Source organism: Cajanus cajan, chromosome 3 (genome assembly GCF_000230855.2).
Source record: "Cajanus cajan strain Asha chromosome 3, NIPB_CcT2T_4, whole genome shotgun sequence".
NCBI classification, from domain to species: domain Eukaryota; kingdom Viridiplantae; phylum Streptophyta; class Magnoliopsida; order Fabales; family Fabaceae; genus Cajanus; species Cajanus cajan.
This window is the reverse complement of record NC_138519.1, coordinates 28,058,397-28,084,946: the sequence shown is the minus strand read 5'-3', so window position 1 is coordinate 28,084,946 and position 26,550 is coordinate 28,058,397. Positions and strand designations below refer to the sequence as shown.

Here is a 26,550-nt window from a genome sequence, read left to right as displayed (position 1 = left end):
CTCACGGCAATTCTGGGTATATTTTTGTATACGTTTTAATGCATCTATGTTAATATTGAGTCTGTTCTTTTCTCTAATATGTAATTGATTGATTTTCTCATTCAATATTTATTTCATTTTTCTTGTTTTCTTAAACTTAAAAAATCAAACCAAAACTTTTCATCTATGAGATCCACATTTTGTTTCACATTGCTTTAATATGTTCTCTCAGTTTTATTTTCACGGTTTTCTTAACCAAAGATCACACTTTCTCTTAAACTTTCTTTCTCACTTTCATGTCTCGATCTCCACCTTAGATATGTTCATATATGCGCTCTCTCTTTCTATGTCTAGATTCTCACAATTGAAACAACTACATTTTCTATTGCTTTTTTCCTTTTCGGACTTTTAAGAGCTAGTCTGAACTGATTTAGAGTGTATTTAGAAAACCAATTAAGTGAATGTTACAGACTATTTTAAATCCCAACAATTTTTGTTTTTTCGTTTTGTACTTTGACAAGTGCAAACGCATATAATTCACAGTAATTCAAACACACTTTTAATTACAAATGTCATGCTTTTCACATATTAACAATCACGCAATTTTATATAATTCACAGCCCAAAACAGAGGATTTTGTTAAATTAGCCAATATCGATCTACACCGCCGAAATAGGAATGACTCAACATTCCTTCAAGATTTCCACAATTAATTACACATTTCATGCTTTTCACATTTAAAAAATCGCTCAGTTTAGAGCTACCTAAATTAAGTCATGGTTATTTAAAGTGCACTATCCAATATGATAATTCATTATATGTTATCACTACATCAAAATTAGTTTTTTGTGACAATTAATTTATTATTTAGCGACCATATAAATGGTCATTATTTTTTTTACCAGCATTTAACTAATGGCTAGTGTATCCAGTGTCGCTAATATTATTATCGGCATTTAAACAAAATGCCGGTAAAGATCTACTAAATTGTCGGAAAAACTTATTTTTTTTAGTGACAATTCTAGTAGCTATTTTAAAAGCTATTAAAAATTATTTTTTTTTCAATTGTCTCTTTTACTTTAAATAATTTATTCCTATAATTTGTGAGATTTGTAAGATAAGAGTTGTCTTTTATTTATATATTTTTTAATTTATTTTTTTAATTGTCTTGTCTTTTAAGAGATGTGAGATTTATAAGGTGAAAGTTGCTCTCTAATTGTTTTATAGCACTATTGAACTTGGTAACAATGAGTGATTTGATACCAATTTAGAATAGTGAATTAGGAGTCAACCCTATAAAATGAACTTGTAAGGTGATAGTTATTACTCACTTATATACTATTTAATTATCTTATTTCTAATCGATATGGGACTTAAGTTTTTTCTAATAAATTGTCGCTAATAGTAAACTTTAATGTAATATAAATACATTTTTAGTGGCTATTATATATTAGCCATTAATATTTTTACATATGGCAACAATTAAATTATTACCATTAAATAATTGTCATTAATAACAAATTTTGTTGTAGTGTATTGATGCATAATATATATCACATACGTTAGTGGAAGCTGTGTTTTGATAAAAAAATAATTACGAAACTTTCTAATCCCAAACCACTAAGTTTTTAAATGCAAGTGGTCTCATTCAACAAGGATACCTATATAAGGCTATAACTCATGTCGAGATAAAATTAGGTAATTTACTAGTTTAATATTATTCTGATTAAGTTTTCAAATCCCATTGATTTCACTGAAAAAGGAGTTTTATTGCTCAAGTTAGAAGCATTTCATGTTAGAGATGTGCTGAATTATGTTCAAGTTTTGCCTTGAATTTTCATAATCAACAATGTATTATTTTGAACTTAACATATTAGTCATCTATCTAAATAAATTATTGTGTTTTGAGTTATCCCATTTGTTGGGTGTCACACTCACATTTACTTGTTTTACAAAACAAAATTACAATACTTTTTTCCTAATCCATGCATCATGACATTTGCTCAGTTGCACACATGAATTTTATCAAGGCAATTGACCAATATACCCTATGCATCACTCTGCAGTGAAATTAGGTCTTTCTCTGCCGTTGTTAATGCTTCATTACTGTCTAATAGTACTAATGGTGACAGTATATCTGAAACATTTAGAAACGAGGAAAGAAGATCGATGTTTTCCGCTAAGTCAAGGTATATATATTGTTGAACTTTCAAGTTATATTTTTGCTCGTGTTTGATTAAAATTATTTGTTTTAGTTGTGTACTGCATAACCTATTCATTCAGTATTAAAGTAGAGTAATAACTCGTGCATTGTGTTATTTGCATACCTCTTGAATCTCTTGAAAAACATGCATTAGTTGTGTCATATAATTCTTCTCTACCTTGTAGCATTTCAATTTTAAGGTTCGTTTATACGGTCGTTTGCCAAATAAAATCTATTTTTACCCTTTAGCAGTACTAGTGTTTCAAGGTTCATCGTACATATTGTTCTTTATATACCAAACGGATAAAAAAATCACTCAAAACCTGTGAGAATTTTTTCAACAACTTAGTGAAAACCCAATTCAATTGAATAAGTACCCCTTCTAAGAAACCCTATCTCAAAAGATAACAACCCATGCCAAGGACACACCGGAAAGAAATCATCTGATTATGTAGCTTTCAATTTTGAAGCAGTACTTATATCTTTCACCTTTGAAAACAATTAGCATGATTTTAAAAATTGGCCTGAATTGGTCTAAAAGTCGGTCTTAAATTTGGTTGAACCAAAAAATTGTTTTTGTGTTGAATCGGTTAAAATGGTTAAAAAAAAAATTAATAAAATTGATTTAAACCGATCCAATTAAAAAAAACATTTTTTTTTAAATTTTAAAATTTAATTAAGATATTTTTAATAAAAATTATAAATTAGATTAACTTATTTTTAATACTTATCTTATAAATATAATTTTATCATTTATGTTAATTTGTAATTTTAATATTTTTATTTTTTATAATTTATATTATATTAATTTAATTTTTTATTCTAAATGTAAACTTATTATTATTAATGGAAATTGATATATTAAAGCATAATTTTAAATGTTACATTATATATAGTTTAAAATTTTATATACATTAAATGTTAAAAATCTTGAAATAGCATTTTATTTTAATTTTTAGAGTTATAAAATTATAATGTTATATTTATTTAATATTATTTTTTATTGATAATAATATTATTATTTTATTAATATTGGTTTGATCACGAATCAACTAAAGTTAAATCACTAAACCATAAATCAATATTTAGACTAAATTTATAACCGGTCTAATTTTGAAAACATTGACAATTAAAATTGTGTCTTAGAATCATGGAAATAATGTTTCTTTGAACGCAAAATATCACTTTGTAAAATGTTTGGTTATTTAAAAAGAAACCCAAAAAGTTTTATTTATATAATAAATCATTTTCATGTCAAAGTAATCAATTAAATCAAGTTGGTATAATCGATTGAAATAATCATCTAGAACTTTTCAAATTTGTTTTATAACAAATTATAATCGATTAATCTAATCATTCATCAATTGAAAAAAAGGTGATTTTAGCCATGAAAGTCAATTAATCGTTAAAACAAAATTGTAATCAATTAAATAATTTTTCAAGAATTAGTTAAAAAAGTCTCAATCGATTCTAATCGATTAAAAAACCATCCTAATCGATTGAAATGAAGCATCACTTTTCTTTTCAAAATGAACAAGTTGTATGTAATTATCGATAAAACTAAAATTAATAAATTTTATAAAAAAAAAAAAAACCATTTTAGCATGTGTAATCAATTTCAAAAATCAAATAATCAATAATTTATTTTAGTTGTAATTTTTAACCAATTTAAAACACATATTTCTCAGGTGCCTAATCCTTTTTAGACATAAAATTGTCTCATGACTTTCAGTTTAATAAGTCTTAAGGTAGATATATGCTTTAAGCTTTTAAACGCACACACACAAGCACATAATGTCACCCAAGAGACTTAACAACCATTAGACACAAATAAAGAAAAATTTCATGACCATGATAATTCATTGCTAACAATGTACCCTCTAGTTGGTTACATCATCAACCAAGTTCTAGGTCCACCTTTTTCAGCCTCTTCACTTCTAAAACTTGAGATTCGAGGGTTTTGTATCTTGAGTTCGATTTCTCAATCAACCATGTTGGAGGTCCACCTTTTCAAGTCTCTATGCTCCCAAGGCTCAAGACTAAAGAGTTTTATACCCTCCAATCGGTCGTCCAATCAACCATATCATAGGTCCACCCTCTCAAGCCTTTTTTATTCTAGAGCTTCTCTGATTAGTTTCCCAATCGACAACGTTGAAGGTTTACCATCCCAAGCCTATTCGCTCCTAAAGCTCGAGACTAGAAGGTTGCATACGCTTTAGACGATTACCCAACCAACTAGGTCAATTGGAGGGTGACAACATGTCTTTTTCCCACATGAAGGGCAAACCAACGATGATAAATGTGGCTAGGTAGCTACTACATGCATGGTAAGATGGAAGTCTATAATCTCTTTTGTAGGTGAGGAATGCAATATTCATTTTACTTTGAGAAATCTAGGATTTTTGGGAGATAAATATCTGGGACAAGAAAACATTGCCAGTAACAGTGGGATGGTTTATTGGACATTTATGCTTTGTAGACACTAGGTAAAAACTCAAATAGGATGAATTTTTAGTTCTATGGTCTTAGATTTATTTTTTTGTGCCATAATACATTGACCGATGATATAACACTTTATGTCATATTGTTATATGCATATCTCATCACTTATCCACTTTAATAGTTAATATGTTACATTAACTGTCGATTAATAAACTAATAGTATTGGACAATTAATCAATTGAATGATAAAATTCGTGAAATTTTGAAAATTAAGTGACAAAATGTATAAATTTAAGAATTTAATGGCAAAATTTATAAAATTATGAAAATTATGTAACACAATTTACAATTAAACCTAAATGTTATTTATTAACCTTTACTAATGGAACAAACTTGAAAAGATTGACATAGATACCAACAATTATTCTATCATTATTCATTTCTTTTTATTTTTCTCATTTTGTCTTAGCCAAAAAACACATCTATATTCTTCTTGTTCTTTTTTTTTTTTTTTTACGATATGAAAGCATATTCTTTTCTTATTATGGATTTTGGTTATTAATATTTTCATAAAAGATAACTCCGCCAGTAAAATAATTCATTCTAATTTAGTATATTATTATAACATAATAAATAGATTTCTTTTAAAAAATATATATATAGCATGTACATATACTAATTTTTATTACATTTTGATAAAGATTCATAATCACACATGAAGCTAAGAAATTGATGATGATTGGCCATTGTAATTTCATATTTTTCAAATTATATATTTAATATATTTTTAGATAAATATAAATTTAGGTATATTAGATTGTTTTAAAATAATTATATATTTTATATATATATATATATATAAAATTTGATACTTATATATTTATTGAACAAAATTTATTTATTTTTTATTGGTCCTCGAGTGTTCCAACTTCCAAGTCCGCAGGAGTCCATGTTTAAGAAGAGTCCGAGTCAGCAGTTGACAGAGAGAGCACCCAAACAATCGCTACAAAATTGGTTATCCCAAAATAAAATTGGAAGTCACAATCGAACAAACGTAGCGCTACTGATACCAGGTGAGTGGTCATGATTAAATCTTGCACCGCCTCGTAAAATTGGCAACACTTAATTTTTATAGTCATGATTGTGATTAAAATTGGAAATCACAACACGTAAAGTATTTATTACTATTTTTCTATTTTAAAAATAGAGAGTTGCTACGGTACCCTCAAAGATTGATGGGTTTCAATATATTCTTTTATGTAAATTTATAAAAATTAAAAAAATAACTAATTTAATTATAAAATGAATAACTCAAATTATATTTATAAAATGAAAAGTAAGATAAAATTATAGAGATTAAAATTATAAGATTTCAATAATGTTATAAAATATTAAAAAAGAAAAGAATTAATAAATAGTAAAAATAAAAAATTATTAAAATTACAATATAAAAATTCAAAAATTTAAGATAAAACACAAAAATATACTTAAAAAATTATTAAAATTAAAATATAGAAATTTAAAAATTTTAAGTGAAGAAACAAAAAATATACTTAAAAAATTGTTAAAATTAAACTATTTAAATATATAATAATATTATTACAAATAAAATTAGAATATATAAAATAAAAATAAAATGACTAAATAATTTAAAGAATAAAATATCATAAATATTATTTAAATAAATTGTTAAAAATATAAAATATAAAATAAAATTATAATTACAACTGTACCAGTACCCTCCCAAATAATATGGGTACCGTAGAATTTCTCTTAAAAATATTGTTCTATGTATATACATAGATGAGCAAATATTGGAACAAAATGGGAATGACACGAAATCATTATTAAGCCTTGAGGCAGCAGAGGAACTATGGAGGCGACCAAAATATGGACAAAATATACAACGTGGTAACAGCAAATGTGCCAGCGCAAGACATAGAGAATCGGTTGAAATATCTTTTGGAGAATCCACAGTTGTTCTCGATTGACGAGGCAATAGAAATCGCTGATGCTGCATATCTTCTGAGACTTTTGAGAAAACCAGACCAAAACATTGAGATGGCGGGGCAAATGGCACACAGAGGAGCCCTTTTGAGGCTTCAAGCAGATATGTTATACAAGAAAGGACAGGAACTACTTGAGCAGAGTAAAAACAAGTTGAAGATATGAAAAGTTAAAAGTCCTGTTAAAATAATACTAAAATCTATTACTATTTTTAAAGGTTGTAGTGGCTAATATATATATTATATGTAATTTTTTTTTTCTTCATATATTTGCATCTCAAAAATATGTCCCATAATTATAAAAGCAACTTTTTATCCTCTCATTTTAATGATGATCCCAATTTTTTTTTTCTTTTTTAATGTACATGCAATCCTGTCATCTGGGTACGCCACTGGTAAAATTGTTTGTTCAGAACTAGATAAATAGGAAATTTCGCGTAAAATAATATTATCTAAAATTTAATGGACATTTTACATGAATTTGAGATAGATTTGAAGTTTACAAAAAAAAAAAAAAGCAATCTTCCCAAAATCTATTTTGTTTTGCTTGAAATTTCTGCACCAAACAAACTGGCGCCCACATTAGATTTTAGCTATGAATTTATTGCGATAATTTTGTCATCATAGTAAATAAGATAATTAAATAACTAAGTATAAAGTCATAAATTCAAATCTCATTTATAAATATTTAAATATTGTATATAAATTCAATACCTGGACGGCTAAAAGGGGGGATTACAATGCTTAAATAGTATAAATATTTTAATATTTGGAGGAAATAGATAAACTAAAAGAAAAAAATAATTGAAGTGAACTCTTGAAGGCATGTGGGCTTGCGAGTGAGTGAGTTGGCCTTGGTGCATTTCAATAGTGGTACGGTCACTCGAAAACCCCATAAGTCAAAAATAGTGCATGAGATTCCTTGAAAAACGTTATAAAGTTAATACCTACTAGTAACAGACGTTCGAGGTCGAAAAAGAGTTGATTCAAGTCGAACAAAGATAGTGAAAAGGTTATTGGAGGTTTCTTGTACGGTTGCATCAAGGTGGGCATTACAAAAGCGGGTCGAGGAAGTAAAAACACGCGGGAGAACGGTTATGGGAAGTTATATTTTAAGTTTATGTAAGCAAGGTAGTGGACAGCAGTTATACACACCCACGATGGATTCTTACGAAATTAACTGCTCTTGATTAAACTCTATAAATACGAGGAACATATACCTTCACGGGGTCAGAAACTTCATACTTGAAACTCTCTCTCAAGTACTCACCACCTGCGCATATAACTTTCGTGCATGGAACTGCTTCTGGGTATGACCATTTCTCGGCCACTTTTCTTTTCCATTTTTAGGATTAGGAGTAGTTTAATTATCTTTCCCTCTTTTAATCACGTAGTGTTGGATTATTATTAACGCTGTAATGTTTTGAACATTATGTAAAGTAAACTATAATTTGTATTATCAATGTCATTATCGTTCATTCTGTTCATCTAAGTGTTTACGTGCATGGAAATTACTACGTGTTAATAATTGGTGAATACTTAAAAATCAGTAATCATTAATCTTTCTACTCCATTCTTTCTCATTCTATAGAATTCAAAACATATATCTAAATTGAAACGTTTGTCGTGCTAGTCTGAACCGTAAACAAATAGTAAACCTCAGAGTCAGTGCTATCACTCCCATGTGTGGCACCTTGTTACTTGCTGTTTCGTAAATAGGGTTTCAGTTTCAGAAACCATAAGAAAGCAATACGAGAGAAGGAAATCATCAAATACACTGAATTATTTCCGCTATCAGATATTTCACTACCAACACGTGCATTTGAATTCGACGCCGCGTAACAACTATTCCCAGGGGTGGCTTCCTTTTCCTTGTTGACATGTATTTTGGGTACTGCCAAATGTGTCGAGCGTGCAACAATATTACCCTTAATCGCATATTTCACTCGCGATGAACCTGCAGGAACATTACCACTTCTTTTCGGAATTGCGCTTAATTCTAACAAATTTGATGTTAGCGAAGTGTCGGTTTTGATGTTAATGTCATTAATATTATCCACCACTAGTGAAGCAACACTGCGGATATTTCCATGAGATGTTTCCGAAGATGTTGCCACACTACTCTCTATATCATTGTTCACCCTCTAACCAAAACTGGGGACGTGCCTATTGGACATTCCTGAGGGATTACTCCGAATATCATTATTCACTCGCGAAGCAAAATTGGGTACGTGAGTCGTGACTATTGGATATTCCAAGAGAATGGCTCCAAATAGCCTTATTCACTATGGAAGAGAAACTGTGACCGCTTTGATTATACGTGTAATTTTCAGCACTCCCAATTAACCTATCTACTTGTGAAGCATAGATATTGGAGTTGGCTGAGCTACCACTAGGGTGAGTATGATCACGAGGGTTCATTTGTTGGCATAGAATTAATGTTGCCAAGCTTGGATAGAAACAAAGAGGGTCGCAGGCTTTTTGGTGTGGCGTGGTCTATCGCCAAATAACCCTGTTTTATTTGAAAAATTGATGCGTCTTTTTCTCTTGTTACGAATACGCGTTTAGGAAACACCCACGATAAAGATTTTTGTAAGCATTTTCGTTATCGACAAGACGGAAATATGATTAATTTATGATTACACAATTTTGGGGTGGTTATTCAGCAGATACGTGAATTGCTGAGGCGTGATTGGAGGGTAGCACTTTCTCATATTCTGCGTCAGGGGAATGCTTGTGCAGATATCTTGGCAAAGATGGGGGGGTCTCTTGATAGGCCTTTTGTTGTCTTTGGCTCTCCTCCTCATTCGTTATGTGAAGCTCTACGTGATGATGCTAGAGGACGTTCCTTCCTTCGTTTGTAGTTTCTTTTAATTTTCCAGTGCACCAAAAAAAAAAATTTATGATTACACAATAAGTGGAAACTAAAAGAGTAGAAATGCTTGCACCGAGTGAAGTTGTAAATACGCGTTGAGGAAAATTGACAGACTATTTATTTCTTTAAAAAACATTGAATGAAAACAGACGTCGATAATGAGCTTTATTAAAAGATGAATCTTGGAAGAAAATACTCGGAATGTAAGAATGTAAATCGTAAGACTAAATTACAGATATATATGCTCTAGTTCATGTAGAAGTGCCTCTTTATATTTAAGTGATTATATCGTCACAATCATCACTAAAGTTTTCTTTAATATTCATTTTGTTGTAGAAGGTAAATAAGAGACTGAATTGAATAATAAACATTATATACAGATGAATTGCTTATTGATGAACCAGATGAAATCTGGTGGCAGTTTTTTTATATTATATTATATTATATATATATATATATATATATATATATATATATATATATATTAACAATATGTTTATTTTCACCTTTTTCAACGCACACCTATGTAATTAGCTACTACTTCTAGGGATGGATTCATGTGCAAGAGAGTGGGGCACATGCTTCCACTACCATTTTATACACATATATTTTTTATTAAAAAAAATAATATATTTTTAAAAATAAAAGTTATATTATAACAAATATATATATATATATATATATATATATATATATATATTTAAATCATCATATGTATAAAATATAAAACTAAAAGATTTTTTCATTTATTTGATATTTATCATACTTTCGAAGGAGATTAATTCTTATATGTGATAATTAAAGAATACTTTTTAATAATGAATTAATTTTTAAAAAAAAATTAATTTATGATAAAATAAAATTTGTAGCATATATATTTACTTTTAGTGCTTTTTTATTTATGTATACATTTATTAAAAATATCAAAATAGTAAAGATTGTAAGATTGTATACGTTAATTAAAAAAATCAAAATAGGAAAGATTGGAAGATTTATATTATATTTCGAATTTTTATTATAAAATATGTTTTGAAATAAGTTATCATCTAAAATATTATATTAGATATTAAAAATATGTTTATATTATAAATAAATTAAACTTGACTTTTTATACAATTTAACATATTTATTTTTATGTTTTTGTTAGTATTAAATTATTATAAAGTATATTTTTAAGATTATAGCATAGTTTTAAAAACCGGACCGGTCATCGAACCGGTTAAGGTATTGGGTCAGTGGGTCAAAGGTTGAACCGGTGGGTCACTAGTTGAACCGCATGACTCGATTTTTATTTATTTATATTAAAAAATATTCATATTAAATATATTTTATACTTATAAATTTTAATAAATTCATATCTTATTTTAAATTTCAATTTTTCTCTTATTTAAAATTATTTTTATTTTTATTTTGTAAAAAAATACATAAAAAAAATTACATGTTAAACGGTATATTAATACAAATTAAAAATATAAATAATATGTACATATATCATATGCTTGCAATTAATATCACAAAATAATATATGTAATATTTACATAGATATTGCATTATTAAATATATAATTTAAAATTAATAATATACTATAAAAGTTATTTAAGTTGTATATATTGCAAACAAATATATTAGAACAAGTAGTGATTGTTATATTTAATAAGACTCCTTGCTTTTTCATTAAAAGATTCAATTTTCATTATTATTTTTGTGATTTATGGTCCCTTAAAAAAATTTATAAAAAAAAAAAGTGGTTGAACCGATTTGACCCACCGGTTTACCGGTTGAACCGGAAAATTGACCGGTTCAATCCGATTTGAAACGGGTCGACTGCATAACCGATCCAACTTCAGTTTCGGATCGGCTGAACCACCGGTTTCCGGTCCAACCGGTCCGACCGGCCGGGTCGGTCCGAGTTTAAAAACACTGGATTATAGTTCTAATAAAACATTTTAAAAAATATCTATGATAGATAAATAAGTCATATTTAGGACATGTATTTTTAAAAATAAAATTAGGTTCAAACCTACTAAATTATAATATAACATAATCTGACCTAACTTATTTTCATCATTAATCGTAAGCATAAATATAAAAGCTTGTAAAAAATAATTATAATATATTTATATTTTTAAAAATTATATGTAAAATTTTTAGTACTATAAATATATAAATAATTATTGTCCCTACTATCTAAAATTTCTGGATCTATCATTAACTATTTCCAATAATAAATAATTAGTATGAATACATGATTATTCAAAAACTTGCCACAAAAATTGAGTGACAGATCCTCATTCAAGGATGTAGGAGGCAATTGGCCCCACAAAGTTTTCTTGGTAACTTAAACATTTTTAATAATAAAAAAATTTCCCTCAAAATGCTTAAATAGCTGAATTATTGTAATGTTACTTTTTTTTTTTTTTTCGTTCATGGAGTATCCACCGCTGACAGCAGTGACTAATCTCCTCGCTACGTTGAAGGCACCTCAAAGGGTGGGATAGCTGGCCCCCAGATTTAACGCGACTACATACACAAGGCAGGATTCGAACCCTTGACCTTGCTTAAGCGTGGATCAATCCCTACCGCTAAACCACACGCTTGAGGTTATTATAGTAATGTTACTAATATATGCACCATCAACGTGGTGAGATTTGGAGGAAACAAAAACTAAAAGAAAAATAAATTCAAATGAATTCTTTAAGCCATGTGGGCTTGCTTGTGAGTGAGTCAGTTGGGCCTTGGTGCATTTGAATGATGGGCCGCTATCACTCCCATGTATGGCAGCTTCCTATTGCCCGTAAACATGTTTCTCAAATAGAGTATCAGAAGCAATAGAAAAACAACAAGAGACAAAAATGATCAAATTAATACACTAAACCATTTCCCCTGTCAGATGTTTCACGACCTTTGCCACTGACAACGTGTGCATTTGAATTTGACGCTGTACTTTGGGTGCAACATTACTATTCACTCAAACTCTGATCATTGATTAATTATAATTACTTACTATAATTATTAATTGAAGTCTATGACATTTCAAAGTCTAACCCATGTAGACAGCGAAGCTTCGCCAAACAAGAGATGGCGCTCCTGTTTTATTTCCATATTGACTCGATTTCTTCTCTTATTTATAATACACGCGTTTAGGAAACACGATATGGTCATTCCATGAATTGAAAAAGACAAAATATTCATAGCACAAAGCAAATTCCAAACCGCAATAGTATTTTATCACTCGTAAGAAGTGCTATTTTAACTTGTTAGGAGTTCTTTCTACATGGTTAAAGTGATGACTTTTGTCGTCTCTTTTGAATTTTAGGGAGTATTTTTGAGTTTCCAATGTTTAACCTGGCCCAGAGTACCATTTTTCTTTTTCTTTCGTAAACATTTTTGTCGTAGACAAGACAAAAAAAAAAGGATTAATTAATGATTTAATGATTATACAACCCTTTACATGTAGGTGGAAACAATTAAAAATTTCAAGTGATGAACTTTCCATGGACACTGAATCAAGTTCCAAATATGCGTTGAGGAGCAGAATTTTTAATTCTTATATAAAAATCATTGAATGAAAACAGACATATTAAAAGATTAAAATGTTAGAAGAAAAACTACTCAGAATGAGAAAATGTAAATTCTAGCAAAGACTAGATTATGGTTAAGTTCTAGCTCTTACAGAAGTGCCTCTTTATTTAAGTTATTAGCGTGACAACCATTACTAAATTCTTCTTTGGTATGCATTTTGTTGTAGAAAGCAAATAAGAGGTTGAATTGAACAACAATGTTATACCAGTACGAATTGCTTATTAATTACCAACGAGACGAAATCAGGTGGGAGATGTTAATTGGCTTTTTAATAAAAGCAAAAATCATGATTATGAATGGTACAAAAATCTTTGTCCAACCTTTTTCATACCATTCATCATTTCCATTAATTGAATTGAGTTTAGATTTCTATCCCATCAGCTCTTATGCTGCCAGTTTGTATGTTTCAAAAATATTTTCTCATCAAATGTAAACCATGAAAATTCTTAAGTGGAAAATTCATACCAAATGGAATCCATGATTAAAAAAAATTAAATGCAAATTCCAGGAATAAGAATCCAAGGCACTCAAAATTAATGAAGATAATATAAATAAATTACCACTCAAATGAAAATACAAAGAAAAAAGAATAGGGAGGTAGAATCATCAAGATTACAAAAGTATTAGCAATATAGCATATGCAGAAGCTAATTAAAATGTCTCTGTGTTTTTGTTTTTACATTTGTTTGAGGAGATATAATTTTTCCACATATGTCCATTCCATATGTATTTACAATGATGCAACATTGTTGCCTTTGAATTTAAATTTATTTTTTATTATTATTCAAAATTTTATATTAATAAAATTTTTGCATGTTTCTATAAACTTGTGTATGTCATTTTTTTTATTCATAAGAAATATTACTCATGTAAGTTTTCTTATTCTAATAATGTAGAATTTTATATAACAATCGATGCATCATTCCTAAAACAAATTTCGTGAGAAATTATTTTTCTTATTTAAAGTTATATTTAGGGCCTTTTTTCTAATATATGAGAACTTTTTTGCTTAATAAAAACTAATAACCAGTACATATTTACAATTTAAAGAAAACTTCTAAATTTTATACTAAAATCTATAAAAAAAAAATATTGATATTGTACATGGTTTTAAATTGTTGTCACAGTTATGATTGTGACAATTATGATTGCAATTATTGTATCTATTGCGATGTAAATTGTAATTATTGTGTCTATTGTCATGTTTTGGTGTAAAATTATTATATATTGACACGAATATAAATAAATAATTAAATCTGTTTTTTTTTTTATTCAAAATCTTTCTCACTTTCTTAAAATATATTATAGACACCCCCAATATTTCAACCGACCATCATTAATTGTCTTTCTTGTTTCTTTAATATCTCATGTGACTAAATTTATTTGAATAAAACAGTTATATTACGGTTGAATTGCGAAATATTAAGTGAATTAAAATCACACTACAATTGCGAACCGTTGTGATTGCGATGAACACCGCAACAGCTATATTGTCGTTGCACTTACGGTTGCCGACTGCAATTTAAAAGCCTGACTGTACCTTAAAAAAAATCTAAAATTTCACAATATACTAGTTGACTTAAAATCCACCAAATCATTGGTCACCCATTGACTTAAAAAAGCCGGTTCTAACATGTTTCAATCCGTGAAGCAATTCTGACCAATGGTATCACGCATGGAATTTCCCATTACTCTACCAAGAAGTTACAAAGAAAGTTCGAACATGTTGCTTTTCCATTTCCATTAAGTATGTAGCACTGTACAAGTATTTGCTTCATCAATCATTTCTCCCTTCTCCCTCTCTTTCCCTTCAATTTCCCATCCAAGATGAGCCAATCCGACTCCAGTTGGATGCTTCCCATCGAGGTGATGCTGGGTTCCCTCTACCACGGCCAAGTCCAAGCCTGCAGTATTTCAACCGTCACCGACGAGCTTCGTGTCCCAAACGTCGCAGCCTTCAAGCCCAAAGAGGTCTCCATTGGACCCTTGCACAGAGGAACCACCCGCCACCTGCAGCGAATGGAAGAGACCAAATGGCGCTACATGCGCGAGTTCCTCGACCGGAAAGGTCCCCATGAGCAGCAAAATAGAAGATCAGAACAAAGGCTCCGAGAATGCGGCACCGACATCCTCAAATTAGAAAAATTAATTATCGCCAGTTACGGAGGTAACATCGAATCAGAGCCACAAGAACTGAGTAAAATAATGATAGTTGATGGTTGTTTTCTGTTAGAACTTCTCATAAGACTAAAAGATTTTATCAATGGTAATGGTGATACTAACAACAACAACACTACTATTACTAATACTAACAGTAACAACAACAATAATACGAATAATTATTCCAATGATCCTATACTAAAAAACGAGGAGAAGATGGTGGCTGTTTTGAATGATATCACGAAGCTTGAGAATCAAATTCCCTTCATTGTTCTCAAGAAGTTGTATCGAAAGGTCTTCCCTGATGGTAGTAACATCGACGATGATCATCGCGTTGCGAATATTGTTCGCGAAGCATTTGGGTACAATGGTGTGGATAACTCGGGGGGTGTCCACATACTTCACTTGATGCACTTGTCCACAGTGGAGCAGAACCAGCAAGAGGGGAAACTCGCGAAGCAAGAGTTGTTGCGGTGTGCCACGAGGCTTGTAGCTGCTGGAATAGCGATTGAAGGTGGAAGCACAAGGAATCGCCATAGGTTGGTGGATTGGTTCAACTTTGAGATAAGTTTCGATGGTGAGGTGCTGCGGATTCCGCAGTTGTATGTTAAGGAAACGACGGAAGTGAGGTGGAGGAATTTGATTGCATGGGAGCAGAGCAAAATTTGGATAAGGTGTAAGTACACTTCGTATGCTTTGTTTTTCAAAGGTTTGGTTTGTTGTAAGCATGATGTTGAGCTGTTGAAAGAGAAGGGGGTTATAGTGAACGAGGCTGGGAAGAGCAATGAGGAATTGTTGAATCTGTTTCGAACGATTTCCAATGGAGCTGAGTACATGGATTCGAGTTATGAGGTGATTTGTGAGAGCTTGAACGCGCACAGAGTGAGGAATGTCAGAATAATGGCTTTGCAACAATTGCCTATTGTGACTTGGCATCGGTGCAGAGGGGTTTGTGAAACCATTGTTTACTATTGGTGGAACTGGTACAAAATTTTGATAAGGGATCATATCCCCACAGTGTGGAAATTCATAGGAGTTTTAGCAGCTGTTGCGCTCCTTGTTCTCACTTTTATACAGGCCTATTATGCTGTCCACCCCAATAAATGATGGGTGTTTTCTAATTTTACCAAGTTTCTATTAGCAAACATGGAATCAAGTGGAAAGTGGGATCATGTGTCTGTATATTGGTTTTTTACCAAATGAATGAATCAATGATTGATTTTGTTTTAGCAATAGTGTTTTTGCTAGTTAGCAATCATGGTTTTACTGATTTTGCTTCTCTGTGGCTCAAGTATTTTCTAATAAGAACAATGAATGTGTAAATAGAGAATATACAAGGAACGTAAAAGTATGCCTTGAACAAAACTAGAATTCAACTATTAATTAGTCCAAGTTGTTTTAATGGAATTAAAACAGGAGTTTGATTAATGATTGTGTATTTAGATCGCTTCTCTTCAATTTTCCTTTTTTAGGCCTTCTTGTGAATTTGTGATGGTTCGGCTGCAGCTAATCAATTTTGGGTTTGTATCCATTCTTTCACACAGAGAAAGTATGAGACAGGGGTATAACAAAACAGACATGCCAAATGAAGAAAGATTTTCTCTAGTTTTCTTGTCCCATTCTATCAAACAAGTATTTTTTTCCTGTAATGGTATCAGTACTATATCTGATATATCTGATGCTTTGCTTACTTGTTGAGAATGAATAGAATCAGATACTAAGGTTACTAAAACTTAAATGGTATATATCCTTTTAGCACTCGAATACTTTTGTCTGCCTAAAATCATAAGCTGTCACTAATATTCTTTTTCTTTCCTTAGTTACTACTATCTATAGTTACTGTAATAAATAAGGAATTCAGTTGTTGCTTGCTTATTCAACCATGTAAATTTCTACTTTGAAGTGTGAGTTGCTGCTCACTTATTTTCATAACTGTGTATTATTGTTTATCCATGTTCCTATTAGAGAGGAGATTTCCCCTCTAAGCCAATGACTTTGTATGCAACAATATGGGATGCATCTGGTTGGACTACCCAAGGAGTCAAATATAGAGTTAATTACAAGTATGCACCTTATGTTGGTGAATTCTGACCTTGTTCATCATGGTTCTGTAGTTGAATAAATTGTGCATGTAGCTAAGTCAGCTATTAAAAATAGAGGATTGCTTAATTGAAAGACATTATTATATAAAGGAAGAATACAGCAACTTCAAAAATAAAAAAGGATTTGTTGGTTCTAGAAAAGATAAGATGCAGGTATATAGGTATATAACAAATTTGTTGCATTTCAGCTGAGAAAACTTCCTTCCTAGAAGTAAAAACATCTTGAGCTTAATAAGTTTAATTTTTCCTTGCATACTGTTATGAGTTGGAAAGTTATTGTAAATATCTGGGTATTGGATAATGATAATGTGAATAGATGAAGTGCACACTTTTGTTTGAGATTGATATGATCAAGTTTTGATGTTCTTTGAGTGTTTCTCAAGTGTAGTTGTCTACTCCGGGGATCAAAGTCAGCATAAGGTTAAAGCTGAAAACCTGAAGGTTGTTTACTTTTTGCATCAAAACCTTGAGCTTACCAATTCTTGTTTCATTCTGTTAGCTCTAATTTTTTGAATGCGTTTTTTATAGACTACAAGTGCAAGTACACAACCTTTTGGTATTAAGCAGAAGGTTTTGATGCAGGTAGCAAAGAGCCTCCTGATTAGTCTTACTTTCATCCTGGGAGTACACAAAGACACGGTTGAGAAACACCGACAAAAAACTTCAAACATCTAAACTATATCAACTATGCACTTCATCTATTCATCTATTCACATTAATTATCATTATCCAATACCCAGGTTTTTTTTGATAACTTTCCAACACATACAGTAATTCAAGAAAAATCAAATTAACTTGCATTTTAAATAAAATTAGAGTTTCATGATAACCCGCATAATGAAAATTAATTTCAATCGACACTTATTATCAAAATAAAAATTTTATTTAATTTAAGGATACTAAAAATACCTATATAATACTGTATCTATATTTTAACCGACTACTAGATATTTTGGAAAATAATCCTTTACAACATGTTGACAGAAACAAGTTTCTTAATTCAGTAATTATTTTAAAATAATGTTTGGGTATTGTAAATAATATCTTACAAACGTAGATGAATTCTTTATATATTTTGAAATACTTTATATACTATGTTCATTAAAAAAAAATTGATTCAATTAATAATTACCTTTACCTTTACCTTTATCAACATTATTAATCACTAAACTAATAAATTTCGTCGATGAAAGATATGATATATAAACTTTTGGATAAAAATCAAAATTATGCGTGTATGTATTATACTAAATAAAAGATTATATATTATTCATTTTAATAATACTACTATTAAGTTAATTAAATAAATATAAATTAATATATATTGATAAAATTTTATAAATAAATATATTAAAAGAAGATTTATTAAAAAAATATTATATAAATATAAATTTTATTGACTAAACAAGAATAATTGTAAATACAAAATATTCCGTAAGTTTTTAATCATTTAAAAAATTAATATTAATTTTAAGCTATAATAATAGTTTAAAAATATTTTCAACATTACCCTTTGTCTATTTACTCTTTTCACATCCAATTTTCCTCTTTCTTATTTCTCGTGGTTTAAAAAGAAAAACACTTAAGTTCGAATTACACTTCTATAACTAGAATCAACCACACTGCACTATTTTTCCTCCTTCTGAAACCTTATCTCTTTAGTTATCCTCAGCCATGGCGTCACTACTCTTAGCATCACCTCCTCCACTCTCCATTCAATTGAACAATTCCTCTTCTCACCTTTCTTTCTCTCACTCCCAAACTCTCTCTTCACCGCTCTCCACTCCCTTTCCTTCCCTCTCAGCCTCTGCATCCTCCACTCTCACCCCAACCCCTTCTGGTACTTGCTTCAGCAATTAAAAAAAAAAAAAGCAAACTTTTTAATAATTTCGCTTTGTTGTGTATGAATTCTAACACCCCATTTCCAAATTTGACTATTTTTTTGTTTCTGCCAGTGTACTGTGGCAGAGGAGACAGAAAAACTGCAAAGGGTAAACGCTTCAACCATTCATTTGGAAATGTAAACTTCTACTCCCATTTTCTCTTTTTAATCAAAATTATTATTATTTTATTTATTTTCAGGTTTTGTTTTTCTCGGTTATAATATTATGTTAAGTTGGGGGTTATTTATTATTAGGCGAGGCCAAAGGACAAGAAGAAGAGTAGAGGGCCACCGAGGCTTTATGCACCACCGGCACCTTCGAAGAAAGACAAGTACGAGGATAATGAGGTGGTGAAGATTGAAATTGATGAGTCACTCTTTTCTGGCTGATTTTAGTGCTGAATTGTAATTTTGAGTCCTAAATGGTTTAGTTGTTGATATGTGATTCCATTGTGACATACACAATTTGGATTTTGCTTGTGTTATATCAGTTTTTACTTTTAAATTTGCATTATCCTTAATTGAGGTCACTGTGTTTTCTTTCTGTTGTTTTGGAGCTGGGAATTGGAAAGACAATAGTTATTTTTTAAAATAAAAATATTGGGTGGATTTTTGTTAGGATTTGTGCTTCATTGGACTTTTTGTGTAATCTCATTTATCACTAGGCAAAGGTTTCTGCTTATGTTAAAGAAAAGTAAGAGATGTTAGTAGAATGAGATAATGGGAAAGGGATAGGACTGTGAGTACTGAGTGCGTTGGTAACACTGGAAAAGTTCTGTTTTACCAAATTAAACCTTGCAATGAAAATGCACATGCTTCCCTAGCACAGTACTTTTCTATGTTCAATTTGGGGCTTAGGTTTAATATTGTGTTTTTGTATTACATTTCAATGAAAGGTGCAGTCATCTTAAGTCTTTTAGTGATGTTGGCCTTCTTTGTGTTCTCCATTATGCTAGATCTTGAAATTTAAAGGAGTAAAGAAACGGGTATATTTTATTTGCATTGTTCTTGTAGTGCTTTTGGACACGTCATATTGAATCTACTTAGGAAAGAGATGTAGAATCTACTGGTTTATTGTCTCTGAAGATCACAGTGTACACGCAGAACATAGGGCACCATAAGTTATATGTCTTCATCTTCTTTGGCATCTTCAGCTGCTTCCTGTGTATCTTTGTCCTCAGCTTATACAAGTAGAAGTTGGTGACTATTAAGGTAAGTAGAAAACATCCCTCAGGAGATTAATGAAATGGCGCATACTAGCTTGACTAAAGCATGAATTCCAGAATCCTTGGGCAGTTATCAAGCAGATTAGTCCACCCGTTTGTCAAGAACTGATAGAGAAAGTAGGTTAGCCCCAATGCGTAGATATGTATGGTTGCAAATTTTGGCATTTAGATTATAAAGACCGAAGTTAACCAAATTTACAAGAAAAAAGTTTTCAATAGTAGATTGGCAGGATCATTTTGTAAAAGTGTAGAAAATTTAGATTCAGACAACTCCTATCTAAGGTTTAGATTGCTAGTTGTTTTCAATTGCAATTGCATCATGGTTACCGTGTTTCACTTCCAAAAATTGGGGGAAATTGCAGTTACTATTGGATTTTAAGCTTTTTTTTTATTGAAATAATAATAAAGGTAGAAAATCAATATTTTTTGAAGACTGCAAGAGAGTTCCTCCACTATATAGTTACTTGTGATTGACTACAATCAGAGTATTTCCTGTACAGTGGGAAGAATAAAAATTTGGTATGCAAAAGATATTTTGGTTCCCCTGAATGATGAACTGTGAACATGTCAACAACTATTATCTAAGAACTGTATTTATGGTTGCAAATGACACAGTAATCTGATACAAGTCTTCCTATGACGCTTCCTTCTTGAATTCTCAATCTGTTACTATGTTTGTTCCATAGATGAATCCCATAAGTCTTCCCTCTGAGCTGAAGCAGTTTGGCTTCTACCCATCTTGATTCTTCCAAAGTTTCTGGCTTTGTAAATAACCCACTTATCTTGTTCCAGTCCACTGGATAAAAGGCCATAGGAGGCAAGATTGTAAAGTTGAAATCATGCCTTTTCCCCAGCCTTTTAATCACTCTGGAAACCAAGTAGGGACCGTTGTGCCCCCATTTATTTCCATCAAAAGTCGACGAAAATTCGCTGATGAATCTATGCAGAAGTGGATGTCTCCTATCAAAAATCAGAACTGCATTATTTAATCTGGTCCAGTGCTTAGAATTCAAATTCATGCTTTGTGCACCAATAGAATTCCTTAACCCTGTTAAGGGTTTAAGAACCATAAAATCTGCATCTATGTAGACACCGCCATATTTGTAGAGAACTGCAAGTCTTATCAGATTAGATAGATTCTGAGACAAGGGAATCTCACCAGGATCCTTTCTACCCTTCTTCAACTCATGAAACCAAGCTTCAGCTGGAGTCCTCTTGAACAAAAATGGCAAGTCTGGGGCTATTGGCTGCACTTTGAACCCGTGATCAAGCAGTGGTTTCAGGATTCTGTAGCCATGTCTGGTGTCCAAAGTTCTTGATAAAATTATTATACATGCCTTAGGATGGTTCTTGAAAACGCTTTCCACAGACAGCAATTCTCTCCCTCCAAATAAGCTTGCAGGTGAAATCCAAGTCATGAAAAACTGAGCCTCACATTCCTGGCTGAAAAATCCCAAAACTCGAGCATGAAATTGTCGTGTCAAATTGTTTGACTTGAGAATCTTGAAGTTATGCAGCTGTTCTCGAAACCAAGCTATTCTTTCTTCTTCTGTGGCATTGAATGGGGCAACTAGAGCATTCTGGTTTCGACTATCAGCTTCATCCTTCTCTTGAATGGAACGTAAAGGTATATGAACAAGTGTTGACCTTATTCCTTCCTTTGTTATGTGATTGTGAGCTGGCAACTTCTTTGGTGCTTCTGTACCAGCTGCAGAGTGTAGGGAATCATTGTAGATGATACTATCTGCATGGATAAGAAAAATTATGGCAGAGAAAGTGATTAGAGGGAAGACAGATAGCTTGGCGTGTTTAAGAATCTGATGAACAAACATCCTCACAATTCTTCTATGTCTGATGAAAGTTGCAATTATTGGTTCCAAGTTTTGTTTTTGGTATGGTATACTCTAATATACTGTTTTTCTTTTATAATTACAAAGTCAAAGACAAAGGCTATATTAAATGATACATGCAAAAATTGTTATCTAGAATTTGATATTATACAATAACTAAATTTATATCTGTGTGATGCATAGTTTATTTTGGTAAGTTAGGTGATTTAATATTTAATTGATTACATGATTAAAAATTGACGGCAACAGTAGATATAAAGTATAATAATATTAAGAATAAGTTTAAAAAAATAATATTAAAAAATAAATTTATATTAATTTGTCACAAATTAATGAAAATTCCTTTTAGACGGCATTAGATCACATACTTGGATCTTTATTTTCACTATCAAATTTTTAATATATTCTTTGATGTAATTCTTGAAATTCTTACGTATAATTGACTATGAAAAAAAATTGGTTTTTAGAAGATACACTTTAATTTTCTTTAAAAATTGACCTTGACTTTTATTAATAATCATTGTGAATGAAACAATTGATGAAAAATGTATTCATTAAAATTTGAATTGAATGCTAACATCTTAAAGACTTAATGACCTGGAGACCAATTTGATTACTTGTTATAACTTTTCCTTCAATTTTAATTTAGTCAAAGTCTTTAAAGAACGTTTTCATTTGCATAAAATATATATTTTTTTTATATTTTTTTTCCTTTTATTAATGGTAATTAATATTGTTTTAATTTGATCAATGTTAATCAAATGATAATAATATCAAGAAAAAAAATGTGTATTTTATTTTATTTTTTTCATGTATAATATGCATAGTTTCTTAAACCGAATAAATGGTTGAATAATTATAAAATAATAATGTAAAAAGATTCTTCATAACACAAAAGAAAAAGGAAAAAATTCCTAATAATAAATAAGAGGTAATGATTATTTTGGTGTAATTATTGTTACATAAAATCTAATGTTTTGATTAATCAATGATTAATAAGAATACGAATTTGTTATAAAAAAAATGAGAATATAATTTATCTTAATTTAATGGTAATTAAAATATTAAAATATCTAGATTATATAAAAGGTATCGTTTATAATTTAGCGTAAAATCTACGTACGATATATTAAATATTTTTGAAATATGATTAAAACTTGAAATATCATTTTTTTTATTTTACATAATTAATTAAATGATTTAAGAAAGGAAAATAATTAGTCAATGATTAATGAGAATATGATATATTATAATAATATTTTAAGATAAATAATAAATAAATGATTTTTATTGTAACTTTTTATAATATACATTATTTGAATTGATAAATGAAAATGTTTTAAATATTTTATTAATGTTAATTAATATCATTTTAATTTTATCAATGTTAATCAAATAATAGTAAAATTTTTCCAATTTTGTGGAATTAAATATTTTGATCTTTTTAGTTTTGTCAAAATATTTTTAAAAAATAGTTTTCTTTTACATAAAATATTTTTTTTCAATTTTTCCTTTTATTTTATGAAAATAATTTTTATAATATATAACAATTGGATTTAGCAAAAACAAATAATGATCAGTAATTATTAAAATATTTTTATCTAATTTTTTTTTGTTTTGATATATTTATTTGTTTTTAATTATTTTCAGCAGTAGATTATTTTATATATGGTAGTGTTATATATATAGGAGAAAATTATTGGAAGAAAAAATATTTAAAACAAAATTATTGAAGAAAAGTGTTCTTTTATATTATTTATAGATTTATAGGTATGGCATTATGAAGTGACTTATACGAAACTCGCTATGGTCAAAATACCACCTAAACACGATACTTGGGGTTAGGATTCAGATGATGGATAGTTGTTGCACGTTGATAGTGTAACTTGTGTTGCAATCATGCATGCACACAAGAAAACCAAGGATAGTAAAGGACAAAATTTAGGTAGATTTTATTTTTGTAATGTGTAATAAAACATTATATTAAATGCCACAAGTGTACTTTTAATTTTCATTGGAAAATAGTACCTCTTGAGTATTAAATGAGAAAAAGAGAGAGAGAGCTCTAATGATATCAAACAAATCATTTGTAAATTAATATTTTAAAATTAATGGCCCCAAACTTCATCATTTGTGATGTTTTTATAGCTGTAAGGTCCGTTGACCAAAGCTGTTTGCATTTTGCAAAACGCAAGTCGTGGAACGACTTAGCACGTTTCTTTGTTATCGACAGGTGGGTGGTGCAAAGCACGGGTATTAATTATATTTATGTTTTAAAATTTTAAATTATTTGTAATTGTATATATATTAAATTAATTAATTAAATATTTAATAAATTTGAACTGTTGTGTTATTTATAATAAATATTACAATTAAAGAGTTTTTCTTTAATGTTCATTTTAAAAAAAAACTTTTCAATGCATTTAGAGACAAAGAATATAACTTGTAGAAATGAGATAAGACTCTAACACCTCGATTTTCATAAAATTATATTAATAACATGATAATATTTATTTTAATGTTTTAATGTGTTTATTAGAAAGATTTTTAATATTATTTAGCTATTTGATATGAGCTTTATTTTTTATATAAAACATATGTTATTTTTACAAAAGGAAGAAGTATATTTATATTATTTATCTATTTTATGTGAACTCTATTTTAATATAAAAAATAATTTTTAATTAATATTTGATTATTTGATATGAGATAGATTTTTATGAAATGTATTTTATTAAAGGCTAAGCATATGTTGTTTTTAATTAAAAAGAGAAAGTATATTTTGATTGTTTTTAATGTATTTATTTTGAAATTTTATATTATTTAATTAATTATATGAACTCTATTTTATTTATGAGACATGATTTGTAATTACTATTTTAATTAGTGATGTAGGATGTATTTTATAAAAATATAGTTTATTAATAAATATGCTTATATTATTTGATTAAAAGTGAAAGTTTTATTTTAATTATATTAATTGTTTTATAAGAGGGAAGGAAGGACATCTTGCATATACCTATAGGAACAAACACTTTATGAAAGTTTTTTATTTTGCTTTTTGATTGTTCTATTGTGTTACTTGTGTGATTCTGAGCGGATATGTATTCAATTTTAATAATGGATATGTTTGGTAGCAGGATTAGCCACAATCCCTTGCCTGATGCATTCTCTTAGAAATAGACACTTTTTGAATGTTTTCTATTTTCGTGTTTGAGTTTTCTGTTGTATTCCTTGATGGTTGTTGAATGTGAATATGCGATTAATTTCGAAAATAGACAAATTTTGATATGAATTAGAGTGTTATGTGGGTTCCTGTGGAAAATTCCTTATGAAGTGAAATTGAGGATATGATCTTTAGATGAATTTTGAGACATTATACATAAAATTGATGATGGATTCGTGTTTTGGATAATATTTGGAGTGTTTTGACCGATTGAAATATTATATTAACTGACTGGTTGTAAAAAAAAAGTGTGAAATCATGAAGTTGGGTCTATGACCTTTATGCTTCGTATGTTATGAATTGCGAATTGAATGTGTATGATGTTGGATAATTTCCTGGTATGGTTTATGTGCTATTATGATGTATATGGCTATGAGAAGTTCCTTGTATGAGACTATGTAAATATGATGTGAAAATGTGAAAAGTGAACGTGTGACCTGTGACATGATAGTATAAGATAACGTGATATGAGATATGAGAATATGTGATAAGTGAAATGTTGAGTCAATGAACAATGAATGTGTAACATGCATCATGTACATATTTGACTCCAGGTGTGCCGCTTAGGCCACATGCCAGTGTAATGAGCTATTTCAAGTGTGTTGTTGAGGCCACATACCAGTGTATCCATGTGAAATTCTAGGTGTGCCATAGGCCATCAGTGATATATGTGCCCCAGGTATTGTTGTATCAGCATGCCAATGATGATATCCGTGCACATTTCGTATGGCGCCACATCATGCATTTATGAGTCGAGTCCATGACATCATTGCATGATGAATGTATGTGTATGTGATAATGTTTGTGTATGGATTGAGCTTGTTATGATTGTTGTGTGTGTTACTATCTGACCTATATTTCTGCACCTGAAACCGAGTGAGACGTTTCTCATTCCCCTATTTGTTCTATGTATGTTGTTCTTGTGTTGTAGATGATCCTTAGCTTGAGAATGTTAATGATGAGGCTTAGGCTTCAGTAGGCATACTTTGATAGGATTTGTGACATTGAGGCTTAGTT

At 29.7% G+C, this 26,550-nt stretch overlaps 3 protein-coding genes across 6 annotated transcripts; 2 read left to right on the top strand and 1 right to left on the bottom strand.

The window, feature by feature from the left end:
* The first annotated feature begins 14,674 nt into the window (after positions 1–14,674).
* PSRP4 (plastid-specific ribosomal protein 4) lies at positions 14,675–19,849 on the top strand. 4 transcript variants are annotated; one of them, XM_083070769.1, is made up of 3 exons: positions 14,675–15,254; positions 17,738–17,790; positions 17,878–18,324. In XM_083070769.1, the coding sequence occupies exons 1-3, from the start codon at positions 14,915–14,917 to the stop codon at positions 18,022–18,024; spliced, it is 540 nt and encodes a 179-aa protein (XP_082926895.1). In that variant the 5' UTR covers positions 14,675–14,914; the 3' UTR covers positions 18,025–18,324. The 4 variants fall into 4 exon arrangements, with proteins under 4 accessions (XP_082926895.1, XP_082926896.1, XP_082926894.1 ...); XM_083070768.1 differs by lacking the exons at positions 17,738–17,790; positions 17,878–18,324 and adding exons at positions 19,305–19,369; positions 19,487–19,849 and having other exon boundaries at positions 14,832–15,254; XM_020350969.3 differs by lacking the exons at positions 14,675–15,254; positions 17,738–17,790; positions 17,878–18,324 and adding exons at positions 18,935–19,189; positions 19,305–19,369; positions 19,487–19,761.
* On the top strand, positions 15,261–16,476 carry LOC109791652 (UPF0481 protein At3g47200). Its single transcript, XM_020350971.3, has one exon. It carries the CDS (start codon positions 15,293–15,295, stop codon positions 16,352–16,354), a length of 1,062 nt encoding a protein of 353 aa, XP_020206560.2. The 5' UTR covers positions 15,261–15,292; the 3' UTR covers positions 16,355–16,476.
* A 976-nt stretch (positions 19,850–20,825) lies between the features above and the next one.
* LOC109791649 (uncharacterized) lies at positions 20,826–22,417 on the bottom strand. The gene has a single exon (XM_020350968.3). It carries the CDS (start codon positions 22,287–22,289, stop codon positions 21,039–21,041), a length of 1,251 nt encoding a protein of 416 aa, XP_020206557.2. The 5' UTR covers positions 22,290–22,417; the 3' UTR covers positions 20,826–21,038.
* Positions 22,418–26,550: the final 4,133 nt, after the last annotated feature.

Coding starts and splice junctions, on each gene's coding strand:
- LOC109791652 (XM_020350971.3), top strand. CDS start 15,293: ATGATAGTTGATGGTTGTTTTCTGTTAGAACTTCTCATAAGACTAAAA.
- LOC109791649 (XM_020350968.3), bottom strand. CDS start 22,289: ATGTTTGTTCATCAGATTCTTAAACACGCCAAGCTATCTGTCTTCCCT.
- PSRP4 (XM_083070768.1), top strand. CDS start 14,915: ATGAGCCAATCCGACTCCAGTTGGATGCTTCCCATCGAGGTGATGCTG. Junction 15,255..19,304: donor AATTATCGCCAGTTACGGAG/GTAACATCGAAT, acceptor TGTTTCTGCCAG/TGTACTGTGGCAGAGGAGAC. Junction 19,370..19,486: donor TCAACCATTCATTTGGAAAT/GTAAACTTCTAC, acceptor ATTTATTATTAG/GCGAGGCCAAAGGACAAGAA.